We start from the raw sequence: 13,652 nt of genomic DNA, 5'->3' as shown, positions 1-13,652 counted from the left end.
GCCGTAATTGTTCCCGTCCAACTGACGGTCCACTGGGAAAGTGGGGAGAGTCGGGATCTTCACATGCTTCTCAGCCATCTCTAACAAATCTGCCATCGCGGGGATGTAACTGAAAAGGGTGGGTGGGTGGGAAAAAAAAACTTTAAACCTGCAAGTGGCTGTCCAGCACCTTAGCCCGCCTTCCTCTTGCAATTTCTCTTCCCGAACACTCCAAACAATCCACTAATCAGCAACGTAACTATCCCCCTCTTACTCAGAAAACTCCCAAGATCTTTCAAGAGCCTAGGGCTCTGATACCATGTCAAAATATGCAGCAGAAATGATAACCAAATCTAAGACCACAAGAGCAAGTAGAGTGCAAAAATAGACAACATAGGAGAAGTAGAGAGAGAGGCGTGTAACTCTTCTCTATACACAAGATCCTGAGGAAAACTGAATGAATACAATGTGGGGGCTATGGGGCCTATTTATGTGGCCCCATGAGTGCAGTCGGCCAGCGCATCATGCCCCACCAGCCCTCACGACTGGGCACAGCCAGTCGGCCAGCAGATAAAAAAACCATGACTCCTTCTTATCAAGTCGGCCAGCTCCAGGTGAACAAGAGTGCAGTCGGCCAGCATCAGAAGCTCCTGCCAGCCTGTGGCAGCCACCCACACCATGGAAAAAATGGAGAAAAATGGGAAAAAAATACGAGGAGTGAGGAAAAATGATAAAACACCTATACATGGCAGGCACACCCACAACAGAGGCCCTAGTGTCTGATAAAGACAGGAGATGACTTCTAACAAATGACTCCATGAAGCTTTTAGCAACCAACTATCATACTTGGTCTTTCTACACTCAGTTGTTGCTCGAAGGAGCCGATGTGTGGATGGCTCTCTCTACATCTCACTTGGTAGACCCTGCTTTGAGAAGCATATTGGATGCTCCGGCTCGTCTTATCATCATCCATTGCATGACTCCATCTATACAGGCACAGTTTGTCTCTACCAGGAGTAATGCTCATCAGATGTGGACGGGGATCCAGAGGATGTATGGGAGAGTTTCGACACTAAAGATTGCCAAATTGGAGTCAGATCTGGAGAAGCTTACAATCAAATGTCAGATAACTTGATTGAGAAGATTGGAGAGTTCACCCGTATCAAGCTACAGCTTGAGAAGAATGGGAGCACCATCAAGAATCCCATAAGTCGTGAGTTATCTCCACGACAACATGCTTCACGGAAAAGGCAGGTCGGAGTCTGCTTTTGTTGCCTCTGACAAACTTTGGCAAAGGCGGAAAAGGGAAAAGCATCAGTGCGGGATTCCGCAGATGTTTTCTTTGCTAAGGTAGTTTGTGGTCTTCTAGCGGAACGATTGGTTGATCACAGGATTGTTTGGATCCTGACAGTATCCCTGACAGTAATCAGAAAACCTCAAGATTGGGACAGATCGCACGGTATATTTCCTCGTGGGAGCTCCATTAGGACGAGAATTGTCAGATGTGTGGACATGTATGAATTATTTCACTGTTATTCCAATGGTTTAGGACGAGAATTGTTGGATGTGTGGACATGTGTCTATGAGGATGAGCCAGCTGGGGGAGGACGACATTCCCTGATAGTAGTCAGAAAATCTCAAGATTGGGACAGATCGCATGGTATATTTCCTCATGGGAGCTTCATTAGGACGAGAATTGTCAAATGTGTGAACATGTGTGAATTATTTCACTGTTATTCCAATGGTTTAGGATGAGAATTGTCGGATGTGTGGACATGTGTGAATTATTTCACTGTTATTCCAATGGTTTACCTGTAGAGCGGACCATGACATGGGGTGGAGGTGTAGTGCACCAAGACTTGGTTGGAAAAGGATTGATCACCCTAGCTCAACTTTAAAAGTCTCAAGGAAATTTTATATGGTGTGTATCCTAGTGGTATGGGACGCTAGGATCTGCAGCATGTAGAGTTTCCCACTGTGTGTATATTTTCTAGCCTTGCTATGTCCTATCCTTATGGGGGATAGTTACCCTACAATAGACAAAGTTTACGCAAGACGTGAAAAGAAAATTCGGAATTTCATTGGGGTTGCTAGGATTGCCAGAATATGTGTCCCTCCCATGGAGGATGCTCATCAAACTCAACCCTCTATGGACCAAACCAGCCCTCTGTAAATCACCTTAGGACAGCAAAAAACCCCTTTCACTCACAAGCCCACAATCAACCCTACAATAATCTCTCACTCGCATGCATCCAAGGACTAAAAAGCACCCATCAAAACTGACCAAAGTTCGGGTATTCTTCACTACTTTTTCATGGATATGCAGCAATACAAACTCTCCTCCTTGCAAACGCAACCACGCCATCTTCTCCTTTCATGCCAAGCTTCTACCTGTGTAAATCACCTTGGGACAACAAAAAACCTCTTTCACAAGCCCGCGATCAACCCTATAGGAATCCCTTACTCACGTGCATCTAATGACCTGAAAAGCACCCATCAAAACTCAACAAGTGCACAACAAAAGTACCAAACTTCCCATGTTCTTCACTACTTTTTCATGGATATGCAGCGATACAAACTCTACTTCTTGCACTCCCAACCACGCCATCTTCTCTTTTCAAGCAGGCTTCTCCCCTTCCTCTATCCTTGGTGTCCCGTACCACGTCAAACCTTGGACAACTAAAAAAAAACCAGCCTCTTAGAATCTTCTCTTCATGGTTTCCCACCATAAAAAGGTCATCCACATATATAAGACAATAATCATGTACTAGTCATCTGATAGGCTTTTAGAAATACCAATGCTTACAAAGAAAGCATCTATCTAATGGTACCATCCCCAATGGGGCCTATTTCAGCCTGTACAATGCCTTTCGAAGTTTGCACAACGATGTCAGTTGCTCTATGTGTTTGGTTTGTGACCAAATGTCAGACGACTGGGTAGACGTGCAGGTTTGCATGTAGAATAGGGGCCAGCCCATACATCTACCCCAGAGCCAAGCCTAAGTGGGCATGGGGAGGTTTAGAACCACCCCAAGCGGCCAGGAGCGCCCCATGATGTGCCACTTGCCCTAGCTTTGGGCTGGGCAGGCTGTCGGCCAGCCCAAGGGGCCTGGCCAGGCAGCCGACATGGCCTATGGGCCAGCCCAGCCAGGCGGCCAGGCCAAAGAGCTGCCCAGCAACCAGTCGGCCAGTGCCCAGGGGTTGCCCAGTAGCCTGCGCAGGCCTGGACAGCAGCCCACAGGGCAGCTAGGCCAGATTAGAAGGGGCCGGCCAGGGTATGGTGTGAAACGTTGAGTTTTTTAGCATTAAATGCTAATTTTGCTGGTCGTGAGTGTCTTCAGCAAACCGACTCCAATGTGGCCAGCCGACCAGGTCTAGGAAGGGGGTGTATAAACCCAAGGCATAAATTCAGTCCAATCTATCTAATAATTCAAAAGGTGCTACAGCTACTCAAGGGCCACGACAGCCAAGGGAGAAGCTAACGCAAGGGTGAAGGATTGAAGGTCAAGCACATAGATCTATCTCAGCCAAGAAGGTTCAGGTTCAGTCTTTTATTTCATTCTAATAAAAGCAAATACACCATTCAAGGCGGGGGCCCTACAGAGCATATCTATCATCCAAACTTCTAGTAATGGCCCCACATCGCGTGCATCACCCATGTGAGTGCCACATAGACATGCTTCCCACTTGCAACCACCTTTTAGACAAGATTCAAGGACTAGGGCAGTTTTGACAGCCCTATAGGCTCCCGGAGATGCCTAGGACATATATATACCTAGATAAATCCAAGAACATGCCCAAATTCACCTTTTAGGAACGTGCATGTTATATACTCATGGTAGTCAACCCACAAGACTGTATAACTATCAACTCCATTATGCATAGTATGGACTAGATACTACGACATCCTCACTAACGTCATCAGTGCCCAATAGTGGGTGTAGAACTATGTATCAAGATATGCTCTCACACACGCACTCCACACACACACACACACACACACACACACACATAAGAGCATATATTCATACAAAGCCCTTTGTACTGAGTTTCTGTCAAACCTCCGGAGATGCAAGGCAGACTCAGCCATAATGAAGCCTAACACTAAGGGAAGTAGCAAATAGAAAGAATTAGTACAGCAAATAAATAGTTGATAGGGCAAACACACCACTAAAGATAGAAAGAATAAGCACAATATCAACTAGCTGCAACTCGGACGAAAACTTCACAATGTGAAATCTACATGTCTAGGACATGCACAAGTGGTTGGGACATATATTAGGTAGTACGATATAAACATGTTTTATGGCCTTTCTCATGATGTTTTATGACCTGAAAATGGTTTGCCGACCTCAATATGACTTGCTATCTGATCCATATATAAGGGGGGTCATTCTTGGGCATTCAAAGACAAGTTCATCTACAAGAACCAGAAGCCCTCAGGTGTGTTAGAGCATGCACAACTTTGGCGAAGAGTCGCAACCAGTCGAGGGTAGGAGTTCCCTTTGGCTGGTTACTCTTTGCATCTGCAACAGGAATCAGCAATGAAAAGAGAATCTGATACATAAATATGTCACAATCGTGACATTCCCTCCCATTTAAAATAAAACCCATGTGTCAAATGATAGACATCCATTTGTCAAAGAACTCTTGAAGAAGGTTAGGGTACTGCTGCATTTCTTCATCTGTTTGCCAAGTGGAATCAGACTCATCCAAGTCCATCCACTTCACAAGAAATTCTGTAGTCAACTTTCTTCTTGTTTCCTTTTGTCATACGTCAAGTATTACTTTTGAAACAAGGATAATATGGTCATCTTCAATTTCTGGTACATATGAAGATAAGTCTGGAACAGGCGAATCTCCTTGAACATACTGTTTGAGCCAAGAAATGTGAAAAGTCGGATGAATCTTTCCCCATGAAGGTGGAAGTTCCAACTTGTAAACTGACAACTGAATTTTTCTTGAGAATCTTGAAAGGCCCATAGAAGCGAGGTCGCAACTTTGGAAAAACTGACTTCACTGTTTTGTAGCGGTGAGGTGCCACATATAACAAGACCAAATCTCCTTCTTGGAAATCTGCATGTCAACGATGCTTGTTGGCCTGTTTTTGATATTTTTGTTGCACATGGACCAATTTATCTCGAACTTGCACAAGCAGATCTTACATCTCCTGAACCAATTGATCTGCCAACGCCACTTTGTGTTGTAAAACAAAGTTTGTAGGCACAAGAGGAGTATGCCCATATGCTGCTTGAAATGGAGTTAATCCAATTGCTGAATGATGGGAATTATTATAAGCAAATTCCACGAGTGGTAAATAATCTTCCCATGATGCCAGATGGAATTGAATGTAATGTCGAATCATTCCTTCCAAAATTTGATTGACTCTTTCAGTCTGTCCATCTGTTTGAGGATGATAGGCTGAACTGAACAACAAATTCGTGCCAAGAGATTTGAACAAAGACGTCAAAAAATGTCCAGTGAACTTTGGATCTCTGTCAGAGATGATGGTCTTTGGCAAACCATGCAATTTGAAGACATGTTGCACGAACAATAACGCCACATCTGGGGCTGAAGCAACTTTCTTGCAAGGAATGAAATGCGCCATTTTGGAAAATCGATCAACCACCACAAGAATCTGAGCATTGCCTTTGGATGAACAAGGCAAAGTGGTGATAAAATCCATACTGATACTTTCCCATCTCTCATTGGGAACTGGCAACGGTTGAAGTAACCCTTGAGGAAGTTGTCGAGAGGCTTTCATTATCTGACATGAATGACAAGCTTTGACAAATTTGATAACATCTTGCTGCATTGAAGCCAGAAGTATGTAGCAGACAAAAGCCGATATGTCTTGTTGATACCAGGGTGAGCAGCATAAGGAACTTCATGATGCTCTTGAATAAGAATCTTCTGCAATGAAGTATTGTGAGGCACACAAATGCGATCAGAAAAGAACAGCAACTCATCCATGATAATGTAGACTGCAAACATGTTCATTTCTGCAGGACTGGGATTAGAAGATTTGAGAGCACCGAACGCATCTCCAAAATCTCTATCCGTCAAATACTCATTTTTTAAACAAGCAGGGATTTCCATTTGCACATCTGTGATGGCAAAATTAATGGCTCGAGGCATGCGGCTTAAAGCATCTGCAACCACATTCTGAAGACCAGGAACATACTGAATAATCATGTGAAAATTAGCCAAGAATTCAACCCATCTGCCTTGTCGAGAGTTCATAACAGGCTGAGTGAAAATGTACGTCAGAGATTGATGATCTGTACGTACAACTGAATCTGCTCCAAGAAGATAATGTCTCCAAGTTCGATAAGCATGCACGATTGCCAAAAACTCCTTATCATACACAGGATACCTGCTTTGAATGGCTGAAAACTTCCTGTTGTGTCAAAAGCAATGACACGATCATTCTGCATCAAAACTCCACCAAAAGCACGATCTGAGGCATCTGTCATTACATCAAAGGGCTGAGTGGGATCTGCAATGGCCAAGACCGGGATTGTCGTCAAGGCATGCTTGAGATCATTGAAGGATTGCTCAGCTTCCAAAGACCACTGAAGTTTGTCCAACTTTGTCAATTCTGTCAAAGGGGTAGCAATCTCTGAAAATCGATGCACCTTGTTGTGATAAAAGTTAGCAAGTCCCAAGAAAGATCGAACATCTGAAATGGTGAGAGGCAAAGGCCAATCCACAATCTCCTGAATCTTCTTAGGATCTACTGCAATCCCATTAGCAGAAATGATGTGACCAAGATATTCCACATGGTTCTTGAAAAATTCGCTCTTCTTTTTGTTGATGTACAGCACATTGGTGCGTAGTACTTCAAAGACAATCTGTAAATGCTCTTTGTGATCGACCATAGATCGGCTAAAAACCAGAATATCATCGAGATAAACGATCACAAACTTGTCCAAGTACGGCCCAAAAATTTCATTCATCAGGGTCATGAAAGTGGCCGGGGCATTGGTTAACCCAAAAGGTATGACCAAGAATTCATAATGGCCATACTTTGTCCGAAAGACTGTCTTGTATTCATCACCATTACGGATACGAATTTGATGATAGCCGGACTTCAAATCAATCTTGGAAAACACCTTAGCACCAAGCAGTTGGTCGAACAACTCATCGATGCGAGGCAAAGGGAATTTGTTCTTGATTGTCAGCTTGTTGAGAGCACGGTAATCAATGCAAAGCCGCATTGATCCATCCTTCTTTTTGACAAGCAAAACCGGGGCTCCGAAGGGACTTTTGCTGGGACGGATGTGACCTTTATCCAGCAACTCCTGTAATTGCTTTTGTATCTCCTGAGATTCAGAGTAAGAAACACGGTATGGAGCTCGGGTTGGAGGAGGTTGACCTGGGATAAGATCAATTGGGTGATCTACAGGACGACGAGGAGGCAATGTCGTCGGAAGATCATTCGGAAACAAATCCTGAAAAGGCTTGAAGAAGGGTTGCTCCAAGTAAGCAGTTGTTGATGACGAGGCTTGAGACTGCTCACTAGTTTCTGCTTCAATCTCCCGTAACATGACCATGGATGTTGTACAGTCACGTTTGCGGACGAGGCGTTTGACTTGCAGGGCAGAAACAACAGTGATAGGTTTGGCACTGAAAAGGCCATGAAGTTTCAGCTCTCGACCATCATGATATAACTGGATTGAATGAGAATGGAAGCTGATCACCGGATCATATCAATACAGCCAAGATTGTTCCAATATCATGTCATAATGTGACAACAGCATTATTGAAAAATTAAGGTGATCTTGGTAATCTTGAATCTGGAACTGAAGCTGTTGCACCTTTTTGTTACAATTAAGAAAGGAACCATCAACAAGCTCGACTTGAAAAGCATCCACAAAATGTCAGGTCAGTAGGCGAAGCTTGTGAACCAAAAAAGTGCCCACAAAATTAGTGGAACAACCACTGTCCACCAGCACATTGATGGGATGGTCGCCAATGAAGCCCAGAAGACTAAGGACCTACTTGGAAAGATTCACCGGAACAGGGTTGGTACTTTGACCATTAAGCATCGGGGTACTGACAAACTCAGAAACGCGTCTACCTCGGCGGTCGGATCAGGAGGGGTTAAGGGATCGTCCTGCTGGCCCACCGAGGAGGATGATGATGATGATGATGTTGGAGAACGCGAACGACGCGCTCGTTGTGACTTCCTGGATCCCTCACGTTGATGTTGGTGCCATTGTTGCATGTCCTCCATTTGTGATCTCATTGATGCCATACCATCGAAAAAGGCCTTTTGCAAGTCCTCCATCTGTTGTTGAATGGTGGTCATCTGCAAGGCTTCCATCTGAGGATCGGCGGGTGGCATGTTGTCGTGCGAAGTCGACATCTGAAGAACTCAGAGAGAGTACTGTGGTGAAGCAGGAAAGGTCCACCCGAAATGTAGGATGGACGGAACAGCTACTGGAGAGGCAGTAACAGGATCCTCGTACTCGAAGTCGGGGTCCTCCACTTCCTCGGGATCGTCCTCGGAGGTTACTGCGTCGGCTTCCGCCAAAGAATTGGGCACCGGAGATAATGGAGTATACTCAGGGACAAAGATCTCGCAGTAAAATGTCACAGGAGGGCGCGTGGAGGAGATATTGCGGAGGCCATCCACACTGCACTCTGGAAGAAAGTGTGCCAACTGCAGGTACCGTGACAGAAAATACTCGAAATGAGTAAGATGCAGTGGCTCGCAGGTGAGGAAAATAGTCCAAATCGCCCCAAGTGTCGGGTTCGGTTACATGCGGGCTGCTGACATGTATGCGGTACACCTGAGAGGCCGGGGATGCTGGGATAGGAGAGGCCGGAAGACTTGGAATCCACCCAGCATCGGCGGGAAGTGGCACTGATTCCAGAGTGAGGACACGAGGAGGGCTGTGTTCGGGAAGAAGAGCATCGGGGATCTCGTCGATATAACTCAGATAAGAGATGTGCATGTCGGTTTCCTCCGGAAAGTTGTCCATGAAGCATGCACGTAGAGGGCGAGAGCACACAGAGTATGTGGTGTGGGCAAAGCCAGGAGAACCCACGAACAGCCGGGAGGGAGGTCGCCTAATTGCTGGGAAGAGGGAGGCGAACAAGAATAAGGCAGCATCCTGACAACCGGGGGGGGGGGGGGGGACGGGTGGTGGTTGCCGAATCGCCCAGGGGTGGCGATTCACACCAGCGCACGCCCTACACACACCCGTTGGGTTTTTTTTTTTTATAGACCCACGTGGCAACAGTACGTAGGAAATTGGTTTTTTTTTTTTTTGTTTTCTGGGTGGTGTAAAGGTGACGGCCTGGAGCACGTCGTCGAGTGAAAACGATGCGCCGCTTCGAAGGGCCCGGACACGTCGCCGACTGGATGAGAAGGGTGCGCCGCTTTGAAGGGCCCGGCAACGACTAAGCGAAGAGAAGGACGCTCATCGGCGGTGAGGGCTCCGGGCCGACAGTTGGCAGCGAACGAAGCGAAGAGGGAGAGGGGCTCCATATTCAGCAGCGAAAGGGGCGATTCCCGCCATGTTGCGAACGCCGAACACCACCGGTCAGCAAGGAGGGAGGGTAGTCCAGAAATACAGCAAGGGGTCCCTCTCTGCTATACACACAATGCGTGTATGGGTGTGAGACCTTTTGTTCTTGCTTACATCACTTTGAGCAAGGATTTACGCCAAGTCCACCATCGCTCTGCTTCTTCCATACAAAACCGAGAAGAGAGGTGGATGAGGGAGTGCCGCAGAGAGGGTGAGGGCTTCACAACCCACGGGTAGGAAAAAATTTGCTCTAATACCACTGTGAGGATTATGTTGTTAATCCTGCATATTGTGTACTAATTACTACTTAGAACAAGAACCTTCAGGAGAACACTTGAGATAAGATTGAATTGACTTGTTGTATTAAACTGAGTACAATAGGTCTCTCATATAGGAGATGAAGAGACACATTTGAAGAGGCATGTCCTTTGACAAAAGGACGTGACCTTAGACGAAAGGATACAACTTTAGGCTAAGGGATGTGTCTATTCGATGTAGAGGCACAACCATTCATCAAGGGATACAACCATTCGTCGAAGGGATGTGGCTATTCGATGAAGAGATACATCCTTTGTCGAAGAGTCGCAACCAGTCGAGGGTAGGGGTTCCCTTTGGCTGGTTACTCTTTGCATATGCAACAAGAATCAGCAATGAAGAGAGAATCTGATACATAAATACGTCACAATCGTGACATCCAATCCGTTCCTACCCTATCTCTGAACACCGTCTTGGTCTTCATTCCTGAGAAATGAGTCTGGCACTCTCACTCCCCCCCTTGGAGGATCATCCTCCCTTGGAACCGTTGCCCGGAAGCCTGCTTACAAGATTGCCATCCCCTTTGGGCTTTGTGGAACACCACCAACCAACCTCCTCGGAGTTCTTCCTTGTCTTGTGTTCCTTGCCTTGGGCTTCATACCTGTGCACTTTCCTGTACCTTGGACCTGTACACCTTCATATGGGATTGAATCAGTGTTTAGCCTTGCTGAGCCTAATGCTCTGATACGAATGTTACATGCCGAAGCTCTGAGAGTCTTCTTTCAGCCCTAAACACCACTTAGAACATGCTGATGCAAAAACACAGACAGAAGAGAGAGAAGACAGAGGGAGATGGCTGGAAATTCAGTACCTTCATATGGTACAAAAAGGAACATAGATTCTTGCAGCCATGGGCTGCCTTCCATGAAAAGGTGGAAACACCCAAAACAGTTCCAAATCCTAGACCCACTCCATAAGGGAGTGAATGAATCTAACTATGAGCATTAGTGCCTTTATATAGGCCCCTTGGTCAATTAGAGTGCTGGCCGACTGCTGGTCGGCCAGCCGACTGGACATATTCATCATAAATGCAGATCCGACCTGTTCTCCATGCAGCCGACAGCAGCTTCTTGCACTTCTACGCAGACGACAAGTCTTCCTTGTCCTTCTCCTAGTCCAACTTTTGCCAAATCTGCACTTCATGCTCCAAAACCTGGTTCTAACTGATTCTTGAGTTCCTTCTTTATCTGTTAACCTTTAGGACTAGCCTCAAAGAATGTCCATGGCAAATCTTGCACATGACAGCAACTATGCTTGGGATGAACCATAAAACACCAAGATCATATGGTAAATCTCGTTTAATCGACTACAATTCGCAAATGATGTGCTGTCTGAATCTGACTTCTGATTCAAGGCCTCCATATAGATTGCTGCCTTAAATGTTATGTTAATTATCTCAACAATTCTCTTGCATGAATTTCTTAAAACTTCTATCACTCATGCCCTCCTCTAGGTGTATCACGGAGTCGCATCACTCTTTCCAACTTGTTGGTCTCCCAAAAAAAGGCATAAATCATTGTTTATTATCGTCGCTATGCATGTTGGATATCATAAAGGAACTTTTCTTGCATGATTTATCCTCCTGAAGGCCTGCCAGCTCCTCCATATAGACCTCAAGGTCACCTCTTAGAGATGCAAACTTTGCATCCATCCACCACATGTCCACTCATGACCACAAACTGATTTTTATTTCCTTTTTTCCACAAAATGATTTTTGCTACATCATTCAGAAACCAGAAAAATAAAGTATCAAGTATTCAATATTTCAAGAAACACGAGACCTGAAGTTTGATGGTGCTTTGTGTTTCGAGCCGGAAGCGCTGGCGTTTGTCTCTCTCGAGCCTGGCTTGCTCAAGAAGCTTACTTCTCTCTCTCTCTTTAGAGCTCCTGCCCCCAAGGTCTACCTTCCTTCTGGTTGAAGGATCCCCTGAGAAAAACATTATCCAATCTCTCTGTCTACTTCAGCTATCAGAACGCTTACATTTCGATTGCGAAGACAATTTTCTTCTGTTTTCGCTGTGCAAGCCCTCTAACTTTGCCAAAAATTGGAGATTAGAGATATTTTTGATCTTCAAAAGAGTTAATGGAAGTTGCTGAACCTCTACACGGCGATAACTTTCTGCGCTTCTCAGAGTTGAGAAACCCTCTAACTATGGCAGAGGTGACCTCCACGGACAGGTTCTGTGTTTTACTGAACCACTATTACAACAAGGCAATGGTTTTGGCGATGTCTATATGTGCGTTTCTCTGACAATAACTATGGCGACCTCGATAAAGCTTGCTAGAACCTCTTATGCAAAATGGCGACGGCTGTAGATCAATAAGCACACATACATCAAGTGACTCTCAGAAAGAAAATTGCGTGAAGTTGAGAAGGCAATCAAAGGGCGAGCTTGCATTTGCACATACGCCTCTTTTACACCCTTAGAGCTTGATAAATTATAGCTGATGCGATACGAAAGGAAAGTCTAGGCATCTAGGCATTATTATTTAACACATTTGAATGCTCCACGTGACAACCTAAGTGAAAGGCCCAATGCACCACTAAAAAGTTGAACGTTGAAAGAGTATTGAGGGGCTTCATACATGTCCGCGCCACGCGAGGACAAGAGCAGCAAAACCCGTTGTTGTTCGCCCCCCTTCACCTCCTTGTTCACCACCAAGATCTAACAAAGGTTTTTTTGTTTAGTAGACCATTGATAGCACAACCATGAGGTGAGCTAGGTAACTTAACCAAACAAGAGCATTGGAGGGACACACGACTCAGTACCAATTGGGCCCGCTACATGTACTTTATGGGAGCTATATGTGGGATGACCGAGGTAACCATGCTAGACAAAAATGGAGCTTCTTTGTTCATCAAGTGTGGGGCCTTAAAGGAGTGGGATGTGGACTCATATATTTGAGATTGCCCAAACTTTGTTACAACAACAATGGGGCTTATCCGTCAAACATGTGTGAAGCCCTCCGTAGGCTTCTTTTTTCCCATTGATGGGGTTGGGCTTGGACGCAAGAGATCATGTTTAGAAGCTTTGGTGGCCCTGATTACGCGATTTTACATGCACGAGTCTTGTAAATTCAAAGTTATGTTGGGCAAAGCATAAATTTTACACCGGAAAGATGAAATGGGTTTATATGAAGGAGTTCTTGATTGGTTGTCATGGGTCGAAAACGGCAATAGATTGAGAGCTTGGCCCCTTGGCTCTTTCATAAAATTGCCACCAGATGGGTTTTTATGAAAGAGCTCTTGATTGTTTGTCATGTGTGGGAAATGGCAATAGATTGTGAGCTCGATAGCTCCACTAAAGTAGAGATCCCAACCAAGACTAGTCGTCGTGTGGTGGAGCACTATGACATGCTTAAAAGGGATATTAGCCACCGTGAAAAGCATGCCTCTAATATTACTCAAGTTAACATATACATAAAGCCTTTTTTGTACATAAAAATTAAGCCTACAACTTCTCCTTAGCCAATTGCCAACCTAGCAAAGCTAGAAAGAGGCCCATTATTGCTAGTTTTGTAAACATCCTTAATGTATTTATTATGGGTTGCCTATTTTTCCAACCCGTTTTAGCATCTACAACAAATCCTAGTTTTTCCCACATTGGTTTGAGAATGCTTGTTTGGGCAACGCTATCAAGGGACCCTTCCACTTGTGTAAATGTAATATTTGTTACTTCAATTATAATTATCTGCATGCCATCAATGGTCATACATTTCTCACTTCCGAGACAAAAAATGAATTCATCAAACAATCTACAAGTCTAAAGGGCACCATCCTTTCAATACCATAGGAGTTTGCATGAGCACAACTAAAAC

The 13,652-nt window shown here is 45.0% G+C and overlaps 1 protein-coding gene across 10 annotated transcripts in view; it reads right to left on the bottom strand.

Moving 5' to 3' along the window:
* The window catches only part of LOC147633300 (E3 ubiquitin-protein ligase UPL6-like), a 117,534-nt gene extending 105,240 nt beyond the window's left edge, over nt 1-12,294 (bottom strand). For 9 of the 10 annotated variants that reach the window (XR_015267090.1, XR_015267091.1, XR_015267094.1 and 6 more), the window contains exon 1: nt 11,615-12,289. Coding sequence is in view for 3 of the 10 variants with exons in the window: in XM_086806342.1 (XP_086662468.1) it covers nt 11,615-11,773 (159 nt within the window). In the remaining 7 variants the exon portion in view is untranslated. Of the gene's footprint in view, nt 1-11,614 lie in introns of all 10 variants that reach the window. The other variant, XM_086806346.1, reaches the window with a different exon arrangement.
* Between the last annotated feature and the right edge of the window lie 1,358 nt (nt 12,295-13,652).

Source organism: Cibotium barometz, chromosome 12 (assembly GCF_041138505.1).
Source record: "Cibotium barometz isolate CiBa-2024 chromosome 12, ASM4113850v1, whole genome shotgun sequence".
NCBI classification, from domain to species: Eukaryota; Viridiplantae; Streptophyta; class Polypodiopsida; order Cyatheales; family Cibotiaceae; genus Cibotium; species Cibotium barometz.
Note: the sequence above shows the minus strand (reverse complement) of the source record. Positions and strands in the feature narration are given on the sequence as shown.